This window comes from Myotis myotis, unplaced genomic scaffold, assembly GCF_014108235.1.
Source record: "Myotis myotis isolate mMyoMyo1 unplaced genomic scaffold, mMyoMyo1.p scaffold_m19_p_14, whole genome shotgun sequence".
Lineage (NCBI taxonomy): Eukaryota > Metazoa > Chordata > Mammalia > Chiroptera > Vespertilionidae > Myotis > Myotis myotis.
This window is the reverse complement of record NW_023416318.1, coordinates 43,545,961-43,565,256: the sequence shown is the minus strand read 5'-3', so window position 1 is coordinate 43,565,256 and position 19,296 is coordinate 43,545,961. Positions and strand designations below refer to the sequence as shown.

The 19,296-nt window shown below is 48.6% G+C and overlaps 1 protein-coding gene across 2 annotated transcripts in view; it reads right to left on the bottom strand.

Moving 5' to 3' along the window:
• The window catches only part of IFT172 (intraflagellar transport 172), a 32,192-nt gene that overhangs the window by 5,929 nt on the left and 6,967 nt on the right, over positions 1–19,296 (bottom strand). Inside the window, exons 9-35 of one of the 2 annotated variants that reach the window (XM_036335034.1) lie at positions 18,632–18,755; positions 18,155–18,250; positions 16,857–17,018; positions 16,228–16,281; positions 15,880–15,983; positions 15,628–15,713; positions 12,632–12,744; positions 11,466–11,633; positions 9,685–9,821; positions 9,414–9,521; positions 7,929–8,013; positions 7,537–7,629; positions 6,760–6,837; positions 6,264–6,512; positions 6,007–6,085; positions 5,674–5,794; positions 5,346–5,490; positions 4,804–4,893; positions 4,126–4,223; positions 3,818–3,953; positions 3,618–3,734; positions 3,217–3,359; positions 2,383–2,476; positions 2,163–2,227; positions 1,794–1,974; positions 1,450–1,559; positions 1,206–1,335 (exon numbers count right to left, since the gene is read on the bottom strand). In XM_036335034.1, coding sequence (XP_036190927.1) covers positions 1,206–1,335; positions 1,450–1,559; positions 1,794–1,974; positions 2,163–2,227; positions 2,383–2,476; positions 3,217–3,359; positions 3,618–3,734; positions 3,818–3,953; positions 4,126–4,223; positions 4,804–4,893; positions 5,346–5,490; positions 5,674–5,794; positions 6,007–6,085; positions 6,264–6,512; positions 6,760–6,837; positions 7,537–7,629; positions 7,929–8,013; positions 9,414–9,521; positions 9,685–9,821; positions 11,466–11,633; positions 12,632–12,744; positions 15,628–15,713; positions 15,880–15,983; positions 16,228–16,281; positions 16,857–17,018; positions 18,155–18,250; positions 18,632–18,755 — 3,166 coding nt within the window. The remainder of the gene's footprint in view (positions 1–1,205; positions 1,336–1,449; positions 1,560–1,793; positions 1,975–2,162; positions 2,228–2,382; positions 2,477–3,216; positions 3,360–3,617; positions 3,735–3,817; positions 3,954–4,125; positions 4,224–4,803; positions 4,894–5,345; positions 5,491–5,673; positions 5,795–6,006; positions 6,086–6,263; positions 6,513–6,759; positions 6,838–7,536; positions 7,630–7,928; positions 8,014–9,413; positions 9,522–9,684; positions 9,822–11,465; positions 11,634–12,631; positions 12,745–15,627; positions 15,714–15,879; positions 15,984–16,227; positions 16,282–16,856; positions 17,019–18,154; positions 18,251–18,631; positions 18,756–19,296) is intronic. The other variant, XM_036335035.1, reaches the window with a different exon arrangement.

Here is a 19,296-nt window from a genome sequence, read left to right as displayed (position 1 = left end):
TCCTGCACACTCCCTACCAGGGATTAAGCCCACAACCTGGGCATGTGCCCTTGACCAGAATTGAACCTAGGACCCTTCAGTCGGCAGGCTGACGCTCTATCCACTGAGCAAAACAAGCTAGGGCTTTAATATATTTTTATTGGTTTCAGAGAGGAAGGGAAAGGGAGAGATAGAAACATCAATAATGAGAGAGAATCATCGGCTGCCTTCTACACATCCTACACTGAGCCCCAAACCCAGGCCTGTGCTGCCCTGACGGAATCGAACTGTGACCTGGTTCCCAGGTTGACACTCAACCACTGAGCCATGCCGGCTGGGCTCCCCCACCTATTCTTGCCTCTCTTTCTTTACCTGCCAAACCCGTCAAGGTTTAAAGTGCCCCCATCCAGGAAGCCATCCTGTGACCGACCTGAAGAAGCTATAGTCATGCACAGACCCCAGTATACAGTGCCCTGGAGTAACACAGCAGATGTTTAATAAATACCTGCTGATTAAAATCTGCTAAATGCTCATAATCCGTCATCAGTCCTCCTCCTTCCTTCCCCTCCAACTTCTAGGGGCTATTCATTGCAAGGCCTCAGAAGCTGAGGGGAACTCTACAAGGGCATCATCCACCAACATTTTATTTGGGGGCTGATCAGTCTCGCTCCTTCCTAACTCCTACTACCACACGTCCTCGAACCTAAGGCACATCACGTAAACTGTTCGTGTATCCCAATTTCAAAGATACTAAAATGTGATGATTTATGTCTTAGAACTGATGAAGCATGTTGGCTTGGCTTAATCCGCGAAGACTGTTTGGAGCTGCCGGGCAGAGAAGCTCCTGCTTTCTTCACAGCTCCGTTGGGCTCCAGCTCCAGGGTCTGGCCTTTGCCCTTCCAGCTCTGGCCCCAGGCCTCGCTCCGTCTCACAAAGCCTCCCTGAACTCACTTTGATCACACACTTGAGCGGTCACTAAGGTGATCACTCAGATACAATATTAATTAATTGAGCCACATGTTAGTCTAACTTCCCTCGATTTCTGACTGTCAGGGTTCTGTCTTTTATCCCCTTGATAGCCTGTGCAAGTTCTGGATCTAACATCTGGCAGGCACTCAGTAGACACCTGCTACCTGATTGAAAACAAAAAGGTGGCGGTAGGAGGGAAAAGACGGTCTGAGGAGTGCTGGGCGTGAACGGAGGCCTGGGGGGGTAGGCAGCCTTACCTTCATCCAGCACTTCTCCACCAGGCCGCTGCTTCCCGTGTCCCGCACTTTGAGGTAACAGTCGACCGCGAGGCTGTGCTCCCCAGCTTGCTCCCACTGTCGAGCTTGTTCCACCAGCCCCTCCATGCCCCTGTGGAGAGGACAGTGCTCGCGACCAGGAACAGGAGGGCAGCCTCTCCCGTGCCACTGTATACCCACCCCACCCCCAGCCCTGCCCGCATTTCCTGGCCCCTCGGCTTCATACCTGGCCCCCTTCTTGGTAGCTTCCCGCTCATACTCCTCCTGCAGAGCCTCCAGTTGGCCGGGCATGTAGTCCTTGCAGATCCGCAGGGCATCACTCCATAATCCAGCCTCCTGCTCACATTTCCAGGTATCAGGAGGGCAGAGGCAGGCGTGACAGCCTCCCACTGCTACATGTGGAATGGACCCCTGACTCCTGTCTTTGGACCTGTCTTCTTCCTCTTTCTCGCCGTCCCCTCCCCAGTACTAACCTGATCTTACTCAGTACTAGAGGTCAGTGTGAAGCTCTGTAGGCTCACATATGCTCTTCCCCTCCCCTCATGGCCCTGAATTCGGCAGTTGTCCCACCTTATAGTAATTGAGGGCCAGGCCTGGCCTCTGGGCCCGAAGCAGCAGTCCTTCTGCTTTCTGAAAGTCCTTCTCCTCCAAGGCCCCCCGGGCCTGCCCCACCAGCACATCGGCGACACTGTCAGGGTCGTGGGCTTCGGCCACACGCTGAGCAGCCTCCCAGTCCTGGTTATGGACAAACCTGCTCCCAGATGAGAATATAGGAGAGGCTAAGTATAGGATTGAGGCCTCAACCGTGGGAGGCAAATAGCCATGCCACTGAGTGGGTATAAGATTTATTGGTACTAGGTTTGGATGAAGGTGAAGATGACAAAGATCCTGGGGCTGGGCTTGGGAGGACAGGATTTAGGAATTTCTGGGGTAACTCACATGAGGACTGCTTCCTTGGGTTTACCAGCCCTAATGAATTCAGCTTCAGCCTCTTCAAATTTACCCTAGAGGGAGAGAAAGGCAGCCACACATGAGGAGATTGGCACCACAGGCAGCTCTGAGACCGGAGGGGTGAACATCTGGCAGCAGTGGGCTGGAGGGTGGGAAGGAGGGCTCTGTGCTCAGGGTCAAAAGCAATGGAGAAGGGTCACAGCCATACCTCGTCCTCCAGGTACATAGCGTATTTGAGATGAATCTCGGGGGTCTTGTGCTTGAGGGCCAGCCGAGAGAGTTCAAAAGCAAATTCAAAGGAGCTGAAAGGGAAGGTGCAGGTAAGGCTTGCCTACTCAGTACTTCCTTTTATAAGAGGAAAAGGGAAAGAAGGGGCAAGAATTGAGGGGAAGGGAAAGGTTGAGAAAGAAACTGGTATGAAGTGACAGAGAAGCATGGAGACATGTAGAGAAAGGCAGGCAGCCCTGTGACGGCACCTCACTGTCCCCGGGGATTAGGACACATTTGGAAAAGCCTGGGCTGTGAAGAGTGGGACGAGCAGGAGGGAGGGAAAGGAGGTGTGGGCCTCAGCACTACACCGACAGGGTAGGAAGGGCTCCTGGTGCTCCTGCCTCCTCCTCCTGGGCCACACCTCCATCCGCAGAAAAACAGTCTCACAGATGAGTGAGACTACCTGCCCGCCGCACTCTGGCTCGATGCAGGGTTACTACAGGTGCTCGTGATATTACTTAAGAAAAGCTCATTTTGCATTTAACGGACTCACACTTCTGTTACTCAGTAGTAAGTACTGGCTCAGTGCATTTTAGCTGTTCTCGCTCCACTTTTGTCCTTAGAACAGCCCAAAATTAAACACTGTTCTGAGACCCAGGCGATAGGCGAAGAGTTACTAACTCATCCTTGCCTCTCTGTCAAGTCCTTCCACCACATGTCTTCACTCTGCCTCAGCTTTTAGGAATGCTCGAGTTCTGCATCCTTCTCTTTCTCTATGCTTTGCAGAGGCTCTGTCCAGAAAGGGCCAGTGGAGGGAAGGCTTGGTGCTCACCAGTTGTCGGCAGCATGGTCAATAGCAGCTTCCAGAAGCCCCAGCTTATTAAGCAGCCTCACTGCAGCCTCTCCTCCCAGGCTCTTTGCCCAGAGATAAGCCACCTGTTTGTGGGCGTTGGCTCCTCCGTGAGTCTTGGCCACCTGTAAAGCAAAGCCCCTCGCCATCCTCCAGAGCAGGGCTACGTGGCTGCGCCCTCCTCATCTCTGACCTGACCTCAGCTCTGACGAGGATCAGGTACCTGCGCTAGAACAACAGGAAGAAGGCTAAGTTTCAGGGGCTCTTAACCTGCTTACAGTCCAAGGATGGATTTCAGGTAGTCCACAAACCCTGAACATGGCACGAGAAGTTGGGTATGTAGGTGTGGCTATAAGAGAGATGGTGTGGCCTGGATCCCTTACCCGGTAGGCCTCTTCCCAAAGCCCGTTGGACCGGTACATGTTCACTGTTGCCTTCCATTCCTGGGCCTCGAGGTAGTGATACTCGGCCTCCTGTAGTCGGCCTTCAGCCTCCAGCTCCTGGGGAAAGGTGGGTCAGGATGGAGAAGGGCAGATGGGGCTTGTTTGAGGAAGGGGTGAGCAGGGACAGAAGAAGGGCTCACCTTGCCCAGATGCAGGTGTGTGTCACCGAGGAGATCCGGGTGGTGCTTCCCTACCAGGCGGATCATATCGTCATACAACTTGTGCTTTTTGAACATGGTAATGGCAAGATCAGGCTCTTCCACTGTCACATACAGCCTGGGGATGGGAGATACACGTGGGCCTCCTAGACCCACATTCCTGTTGCTGGAGCCATTCCTAAGAGGTCTTGTCACTGCCTTCTGAACAGAGGGCACACACCCCCAGACCCCAGCCCTCCCTCCAGCCCTGACGCCTCATCTCTTTCCACACCTGTGGGGCCTCGGCTCACCTTTCAGCCTCGCGGTACTTGCCCTGCTTCTCCATCTCCTGCGCCTGGGTGATGTACAGCACCGACACGTCTTCTGGTCTCATGCACTTCATCGCCAGCTGTGCACACAAAGGCAGAGCAGCCTCAGGTGCCAGTTCCCAGGAGAAGCAGAGGGCTGTGCAGAGCAGTCAGTGAAGGGGGGCTCGAGGGAACTTGTTTTCTCAGGACTCTGCACTTTCTCATCACCCACAGGAATGAGGTTACTGCCACTCTCCTAGTCAACTCAGGGAATTCCAAGGCCGTAAGAAGCCAAGTAAGAACTATATTTTGCTAAGGCATGAGGGTCAGAGGTGCCCTGTGCTGGGGGCATATGTTCCCATTACCATGCTCCTACCGTACCCACCGGCTTCTGGGGGCAGAAGTGAGAACACAGCTGCCAATGTCATAGGGAGTCAGGAGTGGTATTCCAGCTCCCCCAGCTCCCAAGCCCACCTGATCTTCAGAATTACAGGTTTGGGAACACGGGTCTCTTCATCCTTGCCTTCCCTGTGGCTAGGGATCGAAGTCACCCGGACTACATTTTGGTACGTTCTCAGCTCGCTGGGAGCCCGTGGGAATGGGAGGGCAGACACTGAGGAGGGCGGCACCACCACCACAAAAGAAGAATTCTCTCGTCATGAACTCCACCCACTTCTCTACCTTGTGCGCCTGCTCCCAGGCGCCAGCCTGGGTGTACATGTCTATTGCATCTTTTGTCCGGTCCCCCTTAATGTAGAGCTCCTCAGCAATCTGTGGTTGAGAGAGACAGATGCAAAAGGTCAGAGCGACGGGTTAAAGCTGCCAGTAGGAGGGAAGAACAAACCTCAGCCAGGCTGGACTAGAGCCTGGGGTACTGTTACCATGCCACAGCAGAGGAGAAAAGAAGGCTATGGGTGTCTCACACCTTCTACTGCTGGGAAGAGAAGACCAGCCCAAAACAATGGGCGTTTAAAGGGGCTTGCCTTTCTGTTAAATGTTAACCAAGTTGGAATGATTCACGAAGAATCACTCATGCTGGCACAGGAGGGTCTGTGTCATGTTGGAATGAAATAGGGTCAGTAAACCGTTTGTTTCCATTCGGGTGGCGATGCTGGGCTCCAGAAAGAAGGACCTGGTGAGGTGGCCCCCACCTCCTGTTCTGGGTTCGCTCCTTGTCGTCAGGTACTGCACTGCCTCAGGCTGCAGAAAGGGCTCTTCCTCACCTCATACTCCTGCAGAGACGCATAGTGCTGGGCCACGCGAGGGTAGTATTTGGATGCAGTGTTCCGGTCCTGCAGATCCAATATATAAATTGCCTTCTTCCACTGGCGGGCACCCAGGGCAGCCTCAATTGCTTTAATGGAGCACCTGGCACAGTGGGAAAGGCATAAATGTGTCAGAGGAAAGAGGAAGAGGGGTGCAGGTAAAGGACACCTCGGGCGGACTCTGCTCTACATTTTGAGATCTTTTCTTCTAGGCCTTGGCGTCCTTACTTGCCCCAGCACCTCTCACCTCACGTCCCATCTCCTTTGCACCCCCAGACCGTCATACCTGGCTTCAATATAGTGATTAATGGCGGCGTCAAGCTGCTTCTGCTGCACCAAGTGGTCCCCCCATGCTTCCTCTAGTTTCATCACTTGCACTGGGAATGCTAATCGAGCCAGCTCCACCGCTGCCAGAGATGGAGAGGTACACAGTTGAGACTTCCAGGGATGGGACTCGGGAAAAGGAAGACAGGGGAATGAAGTGCAGACAATCAGTGAGAAGTGGAGGCACAGAGGAGAAGCGAAGCCAGGCAACCTGAACAGATGCACCAAAATAGGACCGGGGACTTTTTGGGCAAGAATCCTCGACAGTGAAGGATGGGTTGTGGATGGCTAGTACCTTTCATGAAGGCGTTGCCTTTACAGTAGCACTCCAGGGCCCGCTGTGGGTTTCGAATCTTCTCAAAAAGATCACCTGCCTGTTAACATACTGTATTACTACAAGATACCCCTGCTACACAAAGAACCAAGTGTGAGCCCCCAAGAGGAGAGAATCGGCCGCCAGTCAGGGGGGGCTACGCTCTCTGAGACTCCTCTGGGTAGGAAAGGGGCACTGAGCCCTGGAGATGAGGGGCGGGAACAGGAAGTCAGCCATACCCTTTCATACAGTTCCCCCTTGATAAGGGCTGCGGTGATGTGTTCTACCAGCTCGGTGTTGGCTAGCAGTTCCTCTCGGGTCAGCGCCAGCCGAGCAGCTCTGGCGGGGAGCCCGGCTTTGAGGTAGAGGCTGATGGCCGCTAGCCCATCCCCTTGGCTCTCCTTCAGTTCGCCTGCTCGCTCCTCTTGCTGGGTGTCCATCAGCCACTGGTAGTAACCCCGGCGCAGCTTCTCTAGGGCAGGGTGTCCCTGGACATACAACGGAGGAGAACTGGGAGTCACATCCCTCCTTCCCACCTTCCTGCTTCCTATGCTTCTCCAATCCCACGGTAACAATGGAAATCCCCCTGGACACCAATGTCCCAACACCTCACCATGTCAGGCCCCAGCCCCAGCCCCGTTCCAGTTCCTACAGCCTCCTTGACAAGAGGAGGTTTCTGATATTGGTGGAACCGAGTTCTGAACCACTGTGGAGAAGACAGAACCTTGAGTTTACCTTGGCCTCAGCCACAGCGATACACTCGTCCCAACGGTGCAGCTCCTGGTACATGTTCATGGCCTCCTCAACAGCGTTCTAGGGGAACCCGGGCAGAGGAAAGAGGGAACCAGGAAAATATGAGCATCAGAAATCAGCAAGTTCTCCTCAGCCCGGCTAAGATGCCAGCCCATGTGGGCTTGACTTATACACAAGCAGAGATGGATTTATTGCGAAACAAAAGAAGATTAAGCTTCAGGGAACCTTATTTGATAGGCTCCTTCCAAGGCAATTTTTTTTCCTTTTTTTATTTATCCTCACCTGAGTATATGTTTATTGGCTTGAGAGAGAGAGAGAGAGAGAGAGAGAGAGAGAGAAACATCTATTGGTTGCCTTCTGTACGTGCCCTGACAGGGGATCAAACCCGCAACCTTTGGTGTATGGCATGACACTCCAATCAACTGAACCACCTGCCAGGACGCCAAGGCAGTTTTTTTTTAAACAGGGCTCCTCAAATGGTATAAGCTTCAGCCCCATAAAATCCAGATTTTCCTCCATGCACAAGATTTATAAAGACAGGCTCTGGAGAGCAGGCGAAGATAGGGGTTTTATGAAAGAGAGTAACTGTAAGGACTAACGCAGAGAGGGAAATTGAGTGAAACTAATGGTATAAACATTTCTCTAATTCTCCCCAAACCTTTGGAAGCCCAGCTAACCAGTGCTCTTCCCTCCCCCGAGTCTGCCTGGGTTTTTCCCCCTCTGATCCCCTTATCCATCCGGTCCCTCTTCCCCCATTGCCTGTTCCAAGAAGATCATTTCAGCCAGTTTGTAGTTCTTCTCCAGCATGGCTAGACGTGCTCGGACCCGATAAAAGTCTGTTCCTTCCCCACCCTGCGGGGAAAAGGGAGGTTCCGGTTAGTCTGTCAGTGCTGCAGGAGCCATTCTGTCTGTGCAGGCTGAGACAGGAAGGCCTGAGAGGCGTGGAAGCTACAAGACTCGGAAAGCTGAAAAACTTCAGGAGCTTAGAGGCTTAAGGTTTGGCAAGAAATCCCCAGATGGTCCAACTTAAGGGTGCAGGCGGGGTGGGCCGGTAGAGGAAATTAGTTAAAGCTGGAAAGCTAGGATTCCTGGAGCTGAGGACCAGGAAATCTCAGCTGGAGACACTGAATGAATCGGAGGACAATACTTGCATATTCCTGAGACACTTGATCTGCAATCTTGTTGGTCTCATGCAGGAATCGAGCTTTTGCTACGTGGCCCAAGGCAGAAAAGCACCTACGGTATGGAAGCAATAACAGGAATAGTAACATTATTATAGGATCATCATTAATTCACTGGCTCAGCAAGTATATACTAAGCATCTATTATCTGCCAGGCACTGTCTTGCCAGGACTGAAGACACAAAGGGAATAAGGCAGATGAGGGCATTGCTCTTAGGGAACTTACTTTCTGGTGGAAACAAATAATTAGTTTTAAAAAAAAAAAGATAATTTGAGAGAATGAAAAATAAAATAAAATGTGTGCTATTATAGACAGTGACTCAGTGACTGAGGGAACTATTTAAGGTAGCAGTCGGAGAAGGCCTGTCTGAGGTGCTGACATTTGAACTGAGACCTGAAAGATGCAATCACGTAAGATGGGGAAAAATTATTCCAGGCAGAGGGAGCAGCTAGCGTAAAAGCCCTGCGGCAGGAGTGAGCTTGGCAAGCTCAAAGGGCCCAAAGGGTGTCAGTGCGGCTGGAGGCAAATGGGCAAGTAGGTACCTGGTATGGGGAGGAAGCAGCAGCCAGTTATTGTAGGGCCCTAGGACATGGCAAAGAGTTTGGGTTTTCTACTAAGTACAATAGTAATATGCTAAGCAAGTAAATGATCATCTAATTTATGTTTTAAAAAAATTACTTCAGCTGCTATGGGGCTGAATGGACCTAAGGGTATAGGACAGTCTCAGGGAGACTACTTAAGAGGCTTTTGCAACACTGCAGGTAGGAGATGGTGGTGGCCAGTTCTAGGGTGGAGGCAGCAGGGCGGGCAAATAAGAGACTCGGATCTGTTTTGAAGACCCTGGATCAGAGTCCCTCGGGCGTGCTGAGAGTCTAGCTGTGGGGAGTACGGGGAAAGTGGATCAAGGATGACTCCTAGCCCAAAGAGCCGCTGTTGACACTGACTGAGCACCTACAATCTGTGCTCTTTGCACAGATGCTCTCACCTGTTCTTCTTCACTATCACTACCCTTCTTCTTTACTATCCTTCCAGGTTAATTCTATTATTTATTACCCCTATTTACATAGAGGAAATTGAGATACCAACGCTTGGAAAGGTTATGTAATCTAAGTTTACACAAACTGATAAATGGAGCCATGGTTTGAACTCTAAGAATCTGGAGTCCCAAGTCTGTCCTATGAACTCCACTCCTATACCATACTCAGAACATACACACCAATGCAGGAATTGTTAAAAACTTTGAAGCGGCACCCAGTTACAAGAACGGGAAGCACACACAGGAAGAGACACACGCCTGCAGTCCAGGATGGGGAGGTCTGGGTGACTACCATGGAAGGGCTCAATGGCATCTGCTGGCGTGGGAAGTGAACACGGGGGAGGAGCAGCCCTCACGTCCGACACCCACGTGGCCAGCCCCTCTGCTGCTGTCACCTCAGCTCTACAGTCCCCCTCACCACTCAGCAATGTGTAGCTGCCTCGCCTCCAGCGCCAGTTTACTCAAGGTTTTCCACATGGCCTCTGTTTCCGGGGTCATTTTCAGAGTCTCCAAGAAGGCCGCTGCCCTGGGGAGGGAAGGAGCCAAAGCACAGGAATGAGTCCAGGGTCAGGAAGACACGGAGGAACACTGGCGATGGGGCGGGGCAGGGGAGGGCCAGGCATATCCTGTTGAGATACGGCCAGTTTTACAACCCGTCCCAGGTTCTGGTTACCAGCCCAGCTCCTCACCGGTTGTAGTTGCCGTCATCAATGGCTGTTCCAAACTCAATGAGGTTCTCATCCAGTGTGTAGGCAACTGTAGTCACCCCTTCGGTCACCATCACCTCGGTCTTCCCCCCTTCCCGCTCCAGCCCTACAACATCGCCCTGTAAAAAAGTCCATCCCCCACCACACCCCATTCCAAGTTAGTGTTTCCACCGAGTCAACTGCAGAACAGACCCACCCTCATGCTCACACAGCGAGGGAGTCACAATGACCCTTGTTTTCCTAACAGCTAGTTTCTCTCAAGAAGATAAAATTTCCTTATCTGTGCTATTATCCTCAGGTTAAAGTACACTCGTAGCTATGATGGCACTAATGCTGGCAGGTAAGGTGACAAAATGTGACATCCACTTCTGCTTCCAGCAGTACCATGACTAGGTATTCTTAGGGATTTGCCCCTAAAAGCCAACTTGACCCTGGCAGTTTTTTTTTGTTTTTTTTTTAATATATTTTATTGATTTTTTACAGAGAGGAAGGGAGATAGATAGAGTTAGAAACATCGATGAGAGAGAAACATCGATCAGCCGCCTCCTGCACATCCCCCACTGGGGATATGCCCGCAACCCAGGCACATGCCCTTGACCAGAATCGAACCCGGGACCCTTCAGTCCGCAGGCTGATGCTCTATCCACTGAGCCAAACCGGTTTCGGCCCCTGGCATAGTTTTTATTATTTTTTTTTTAAATCCTCACCTGAGGAGTGAGGATATTTTTCCACTGATTTTTACAGAGCAGAAGGGAGGGGGTGGGGAGAAACACAGATGTGATAGAGACACATCAATTGGTTGCCTCCCACACACACCCCAACTTGGGGTGGAGATTGGACCTGCAACCCAGGTACTTGCCCTTGACAGGGAATGGAACCCATGACCCTCTGGTACACAGGCTGATGCTCCAACCACTGATCTACACTGGCCCAAACCTGGCATACTTTTTAATGCATTGCTGAGTTCAACTGAAGAAATCACTAGGAGTGCTTCCTACCCCCTCTTCCATCCTTTTCCCTTGAGTCAGAGACAGAGACGGAGAGGAGAGGGGAGGGGAGGGGAGGGGAGGGGAGGAAATAAAATAAAAAAGAAAAGAAAAGAAAAGAAAAAAGAGAAAAGGTCAGCAAGCTAAAACCTGAGCAGGAAACTATGAAAGGTGAGCAAGTGTGAAGAGTGCATTTGCTCTGAAGGCAAACACAGCATCAGGATGGGTCCTCTAGGACAACAGGGAGGCCAAATCTGAGAACCCCTCATTAGGCCCCAGGATCCTCTCTTCAGTAATGGGAGCCAACGTGGGCCAGGGCACTGATATGCCTGATTCCTGCAGAAGCAAACACAAAGCACCTTGGCAGGAAACACGGATCTGTGGCAGGACAGAAGAGAAGGTCTGATCTTTGAGAAAAAAGGAACTGGAAGTCTATGGCTTATAACAGAGAATCAGCCCACAAGGACGTGACATAAGAACTGCCCTTCCAGGGGGATTTCCAGCCTGAGGGAACGCCTCGGTAGGACTGGGTGGATTCCCAGGGCCACTGTAGTGGAGACCATACTCCCAGGGTCTAATATAATGTCAAGAATCGGAACAAGAATGGTTCTAGGGCCTGGTCCACTGTGAGGAAAGAGTCTAAGCTTTTTTTATTATCAACTCCAACACAGAGATTATGGGTGGTGGGCAGAGAAAACCAAGTAACCTTCGGAGCCTCTTCAGTGCTCTAATCAATCAGCCTGACATTATGCCTGAGGTGCCCTGGTGTCGACATACCTTTACAGAGGTCATGGTGACCCGCTCAGGTGCCTCAATGTTGTACCACACACACAAGCTGTTTCGGTTCTGAGCTACCAGCACATCACTTCCTGGGACCCACTGCACGTAGGAGCAGAAGTTGAGGATCATTGTCTTCGAGCAGCTTTCAATATCGTATAGATGCAACTGAGAAGGAAGGGGCGGAGAGCACAATTACATGGGGATAGGTGGTGATTTGGGATCTTGACCATTTCCCTAATGGTGAAATGTGCTGAGCTGACCCACCAGTCAGGTACATGCTGAATTTCAAAGCGTACTGACTGGCAACCCTTGAAGTTTGAGTTGGCATATTCTGACTGGCCAAATAAGAGATGACCTATATAGAGCAAAGATCTACACCCTACAAATTTAAGTTAGGTGAAGGTCCAACTTTCATTCTTAGAATAACTGGGCCAGAGTTACCAGCCTGGATTACAAAACTAAGGCCACCATCCCAGACAGCATGGCTCAGTGGTTGAGCGTCGACCTATGAACCAGGAGGTCACGGTTAGTGCACATGCCCAGGTTGTCTCTCTCTCTCTCTCTCCCTGTCCCTTCCTCTCTGAAATCAATAAACACACACACACACACACACAAGGCAGGCCACCAGACAAATTAAATGGTCTGGAATTTGTGATGGGGCTTTCGCATAACAATGAGAATAAAATAAAAAATCATCAGATAGTCTCTTTGCCCCTGAGGTTGAACTCTGGTGATACCATATTGAAATCAGAATTAATAAGGGGCCAGGAGGAGACTGTCGTCAGGCCAGCTACAATGCTGTTGGACTTGTGTAGCTGACGAGCACTAGAACAGCAGGTGTGGGTAAAGGTCAGTGAGGCCCAAGGAAGAGGAATGCAGGGCGAAGGGAGTTTCACAAGGACACACTTGTGAGTGGTAAGAGAGAAACCAACTCTCAAATTCCTCTATTGACTTTGGTGCCATCGTGACACAATCTCCTTAAGGGCAATAGAGTATGGGCTGTGATATCAGATACAAAGAATGTTGATTCTTCTGGGCCTTGTGCTATGGTAATGGCATAGCACCAAGAAATTACATCCTATCCTCTCCCCACACCCTGGAAGCAGCTATACCACATCCTCTATGGACCAGTCAATGGCTAAGGCCTTAGTAACCCTCCTCACACGAAGTTTCCGGTCCCTGAAGAGAAGCTTGTGCCCAGTCTCGTTAAGTTCCAGCCAATCCACACGGCTCTCATGGCTGATAGTGCCAATGTTGTAGCCACCAATCAGATCCACTAGAGAGCAAAAGAGACAGGATTAAGAAGAGACGTTCCACATAATCACATACAGGGCAGGGGCACTCTGCAAAAGTCTGGCCTTACAATTATAGGTTGGGTTTTAAGAATGTTACATCAATCTAGAGCAGCCGTGGGCAAACTACGGCCCACGGGCCGGATCCGGCCCGTTTGAAATGAATAAAACTAAAAAAAAAAAGACCGTACCCTTTTATGTAATGATGTTTACTTTGAATTTATATTAGTTCACACAAACACTCCATCCATGCTTTTGTTCCGGCCCTCCGGTCCAGTTTAAGAACCCATTGAGGCCCTCGAGTCAAAAAGTTTGCCCACCCCTGATCTAGAGTATGTCCTGAGGAATTCAAATGGCCAACACAATAGAGTTTGCTAAGATGCTGGGTTTCTTCAAAAATTGTTGAGGTTTTGTTTAACTCTATAGTTAACTCAAAAAATGTGTTTCCTCTCTGGCACTCTTGGAGTTGTCCCATAGCAGATCAGAACTATGGAGCAACTGGCTTCTATTACTCACAAAACCCTCTGGAATACAGCACTGGTCACTTTAAGGATACACCCCAGTTGCAGGACACCCCTGAGAGAAGGCTGATGAGCAAAATGACCTTAATGATCGGATTGACTCCAAGGAGTTACCTGCACATGAGAGTGCCTATGATGTAAGAGCACTGAGGGGCAAACAGTGGTGAAGGCACACACAAAATCGGGGGAACCTCTGAGTAAAGCTAGGCTGGTCAGGACAGAGGATGAATATTTTGTTTTGTCTGAATCTTGTAAACAATATAAGAAACGATCACACTTAGAACAGACCACTCGCCCTAGCCAGTTTTGCTCAGTGGATAGAGCTCCGGCCTGTGGACTGAAGAGTCCTGGATTCGATTCCAGTCAAGAGGACATACCTCGGCTGCAAGCTTGACCCCTGGCCCTGGTCGGGGAGCATATGAGAAGCAACCAATCGATGTGTCTCTTGCACATCAATGTTTCTCTATCTCTTTCCCCTCCCTTCCACTATCTCTCAAAATCAATGAAAAAATATTCTCAGGTGAGGATAAAAAAAAAGATCAGACCATTCAGGGATTCCTAGGATGCTTTCAGGGAGTCTCTCGAACAAAGTCCATTCACAACTCTTACTGATATACATTATTAACAAGCAATGTACCTGCCTTTGTTATATATGCTGAAGCTAAAGACCAAATGCCAGTTAATGTCTACAACTGGGAAGACCAACTTAAAAATGAATTTTCCTTTAATTAGGAAGCAAAAATAATAAAGCCATGTTTTAGTGCCCTAATTATAAGAAGAGTCATAGAATGCTAGAGCTTGGGGACTCCATTTACATACACTGAAGATGAGACCTAAAGAGTGAGGTGAGCCTGGCCAATGTTGCTCAGTGATTGGGTGTCAACCTGTGAACCAAGAGGTTGCTGGTTCGATTTTCAGTCAGGGCACATACCTGGGTTGCGGGCTCCTACTGGGGCGTGCAGGAGGCAGCCAATCAGTGATTCTCTCTCATCATTGATATTTCTATTCTCCCTCTCCCTTCCTCTCTGAAATCAATAAAAAAATATTTTTAAAAAGTCTGAACACTAAAAGACACTGAAAAGGAGAGAAAAGGCAAGCCATAGGCTGATATAAAACACCTGCAATGATAATACCCACCAAAGGCTATAAATGCACACATACAGAACTCCTTCAAGTCAATTTAAATAAAGAAGACCTGATTTTAAAAATAGGCCAGGGATATGGTCTAGCAATTCACAGAAGAAGAAAGCAAAAGCCAATAAACAAATGCACAACAACAAAAATATACAATTAGATACTATTTCATCAAGGTGAGTCAGTTGAGGCAAATTATGAAGTCAGGCAATGTCAAGTGTTGGAAAGAACGTGGAAGAACGGAAACTCCAACTGTTGGTGGGAGTGTAAATTGGTACAATCTCTTTGGAGAGCAATTTGGAAATATTTCGTGAAATTAAAGATGTGTCTCTTCTATGATTCAGCAATTCTACTCTAGGTATAAATCTTAGTGAACTGAAACACGCTAACAGTGAAAAACCAACAACCTAAGTGTCCATCAGTAAGAGACGAGATAAAAGACCAACGGTACCTATAATGAAATGTTTAGGATTTGACAGAACTGGGTATGGATACACAAGTAATAATAATCTTAGTATTATTAACAGCTAACATTTATTAAATGCTTATTATGTACCAACCACTAGTCTAAGTGCTTTTCATATGAGGTAGCTGGTATTTTTATCCCCATTTTGGGGATGAGGAAATTGAGATACAGAAAGGTTAAGTAACTTACCTACGACCACACAGGTACTAGTAGAGGTGGGGATGCTTGACTCCAGAGCCCTGTTCTTTATATCTACACTATAAGGGATGCTATTCTCTAGACTTCTTAGAGAATACTATGCTATTCTCTACACTTGTTCTTTTTCTATGCTTAAAGCATTTCATGATGAAAAATTAACAATTACAAACCAGTGAAATACAAATAAAGTTTCTCATCACTCGTTACTAATGACAAAACATACAGAAAATAAGGTCCCTTCCAGTTCTAAGAGTCTATGATTCTATGAAGACTAAACAGGAAAATTTATAAATTTGCTAATGGTTCTTCTCTACAGTTCATAATTTTTCAGACCTAACATAGATGTTTAGAGAACCTGAATAATTCTAGGGGCAGGCCTATATATGTACCAACATACGGACATATGGAGTTGACCATTTCACATATCCACTGTAGAGTGGGGTCACACATTTACATCTAATTCCTCGATCCGCCACTGTACACAATCCTGTGATATGTAAGTGCCCTATAAACATCTATTTTAATAGTTATGAGAGAGTCTTACTTACCTATAGCAATAGTCTTAATATCAATAAGGTAAGCCAATTTCTTATTCTCTTCCATTCCCTTCTGACGCCTCTCATTAATACGGACACTGAAACATGAAGGTGAGGTAAGGCAAAAGAAGGAAGCTGGGATGTTTATTAAGGGCTCAAGTACCACATGGGATGAAGTTTTAAGGATAATCTGAGGACATAGGAGTTAGAAGTCAAAAAGGAATTCTTTTGAGTTCCAAATTTTAGAGAACCTTGTGGGGTTACCTGATGAGGTGGGGGTTCATGAATTCCGTACGTACAGAACCCAGGGTATCATTATTCCCATATTCCACCAGGGTTAGCTCCCCAGCATTGAAGATCATGCATACCTGGGGATGAACAGAATTGCTATATGGTGGAAAGGTCGCATGAAGAAGGAGAAACAGTAAAGGGAGATGACTGTCAGTTCAAAAGGACTCCCACTTTTCTCTCTGTTCTGTTCCTCTGCCCATTTCACCCTCTGCCTTTCTTCATCTGCTGTCTTCTCAACCTATTGCCACTTGCCATCCTTCTGACACGAAGGAGCCGGAAGGAGGCTTATGAAGATGGTGATGGTGAAAAAGCTCTACTCACATTTTCATTTTCAAAGAAATACTTCTCATTGCCACCAGATCCCTGCCAAGCTATCTGTAAAAAGAAGACACAGGGAACAGCGTGGGTAAATGTCCAAGCCAATGCTGAAAGAATGAAAGGGTGGGAGGCAGAGAAACCGAGTCGGGGAGGCTATGATGTCGCACAAAGTGGTGCTTTGTCGGCTTTGCCCTGGTCGCTGTTTCTGAGAGGGGCCATAAACACAGTCCAACAGTGTGATCTGTACTCCAGGGCTCCAAAGCTCCTGGGCCTCATTCCCTGAAACCAGACCCACGGTATCAGAATGTTAGAGCTTCCTGTGGAGATCTTCCCTAGGAACCCTGGCTCCTCTGAAGTAGCAATTCAAGAAGTCCCCTTCCCAAGGCAGGGGAGGGTGGGTGGGTGGGGGGTAATCAACCAAGGACCCTGTATGCATATATATACATGGCCCACGGACACAGACAATGGGGCCTTGAGGGCCTGGGGTGAGGGGCGGGGGTGGGCTGGAGGGGGTCAATGGGGGAAGAAGGGGGACATAGGTAGTACTTTCAATAATAATTATTTAAAAATTAAAAATAAATAAAATAAAGAAGTCCCTTCCCAGCCCCCCACTCCCCCATCTTGGTTCCTACCTCACTAAGGCGATTCGTGTTCAGGTCCCCCAGCAGCAGTGTGTCGGACGTGTGGGCCACCAGGTAGCGTTCCTTTCCCAGGATTTTCACTTCCTCCACCTCATAGCCATAGTGTGACTTGAGTACCACTCGGGTACCCGATGATAGGTTCTTCACAATCACCTGGGTAGGGGACAAGTCTGAGCTCCCTAGGCTCCCGACCCAAATGAAGGGTGAACATGCTGTGCCCTGTGCCCACCTCCACAGCACTAAACAAAGCTGATATCTCATTTCCTCACCTGGCCTAAGACACCTGGGTAATAAGAACACCGCCCATTTCCATAGTGCTTTACCATTTATGAAATGCTTTCATATGTTATCTCTTTCGATGCTTATAATACATATGATTCTGAAAGTTCCACTGGACAAAACCAATCACTCTTCTTATGTTCCCACAGCTCTTTGTAGAAACCTTTATGGTAACTTTTACCACTGTTACTGTATTATTTTTTATATGTCTGTGCCTTTGCTGGAATGATCTTCTCGATTACGGTACAGGGTGTTACAGATAATTATCTTTGCATTCGCAATGACTAACAGTGCTGACACACAGAGAATGGATAAATGTTTCTGGAAAAAATGAAAGAATGAAGGAATCAATGAATAATAAATGAAAGAAAAAAGGAAGTGCCCTAGCTGGTTTGGCTCATTGGATAAAGCATCGGCCTGCAGACTGAAGGGTCCTGGGTTCGATTCTGGTCAGGGGCATATGCCTGGTTGAGGGATCAATCCCCAGTAGGGGGAGTGCAGGAGGCAGCCAATCAATGACTCTCTCTTTATCGTTGATGTTTCTATCTCTCTCCCTCTCCCTTCCTCTCTGAATCAATATAAATATACATAAAAGAAAAAAGGAAGATTAAGGTAGAGAAACGAAAAAAGCGGGCTAGGGAACTAAGAAAGTAACTTGCAACACCACACACAGTAGCTCAGAGGCTCTAAAACATCAGAATTCGCCCTTGTACTCCTACTTATCAACCTCACCAGCTGACAGCAGCTAGGCAGTGAAGTTTTAAACCAGGAAGATGTAAGTGGCAATCTCCATACCCCTTAAGCCTGATGTTTAAACCTTTTCTTGTAATAACCTGGAAGAACTACTTCAGTAAAGTTGCCAGAGAGCTGGCCCGACACGTTCTGTTCCCCAGAAAAGCTCTGCCGGAGGTTACATTTGACACTGTGGCTGTGGCCAGAAGGCAGGGAAGTATTCCAAGGAAGAGTGAGCCATGGCAAGATCTTGGAGTGGCAGGCTTTCAGCCGCGTACCTGGCTGGGTCCCACGTAGGTCAACTCAAACTTGTTCTTATAGATGCTCCTCCGGAGGCAGCAGTCAAACTGTTCCACTCCCCCACACAGTGTGCCCTAGAAAGGAAAGCGACCGCATAAAGGGAAACACCCATGGACACAGGCACGGGAAGGTATCTACAGACACCTTCACAACTTAGGTTCGAGAATCTAGGGGAGTTGGTAGTTTTGGCAGGTCCCAGCAGGAAAAGAGTTGGCAAACTCGGACTCAAGGACATAGTGATGGGATGTAAGGGAGAACTCTGCTCTGCCTATACAACTCTCTTGGCCTCCAATAAAGTATGCAGTTCTCTTTCTTGTCTGTAACGTCAGATTTCTAGGCTGGGGTCAAAAGGGAAGAGGAGGTCCTCTAGTGTCAGGAGAGCGCTTTAGGACGAGGCGGGCTTTTTCAGTCTGGAGAACATCACCCACACAGGAAGGGCTAACTGAGGAGCATACTGCACAGAGCCGCGAGCCATCCCGCTTCCAGGCCAAGGCAGTGACGGTGTATAAGTTGGCAATCTCCTTGGGCTTCGCCTCTTCCCAGATGCTTCTTCGAGGGCTCCAGTTGAGCACCCGAAGTCTGTAATAAAGTATGTGGCCTTTAGAAGAGATGGAGGATGAGAAAAGGAGTGAAACTGGGCTGGTACCTGAAGGAAATGGGTCTTGCTAAATCAGAGAAGAAAGGAAAGGAAAGAGAACAGACAAGCTAGTAGGAGAGGACAAAAAGGTTCAAAGGAAGTAAGTTGGGAAAATCAGATCAAAGTAAAATGGAGTAAGAGTGATGGGAGCTGAGAAAACAAAAGGAGATTGGAGCTGGTGAGAAAACAAGCTGTTAGCAGTAGAGAAATATAGGGGGGGGGGAGTGGAGAGAAATGATAATAGTTAGGGAAGAAAAAAAGGAACAGGAAGAGTCACATACAAGATTAAAGGGGCTAGAAAGACAGGACTGACAACGCTGGGGTTAAAAGCACTCTAAGAAAGTGATGGGACCCAGACCCTAGCTGTTTATCTACTGTTCCATCATTCATTCATTTATTCATTCACCAAAAATTTGAGCATATATTATGTACTAGATGCTAACCTAGTCACTGGAGATGAAAAAAGAAAAAATGAATAAGGGC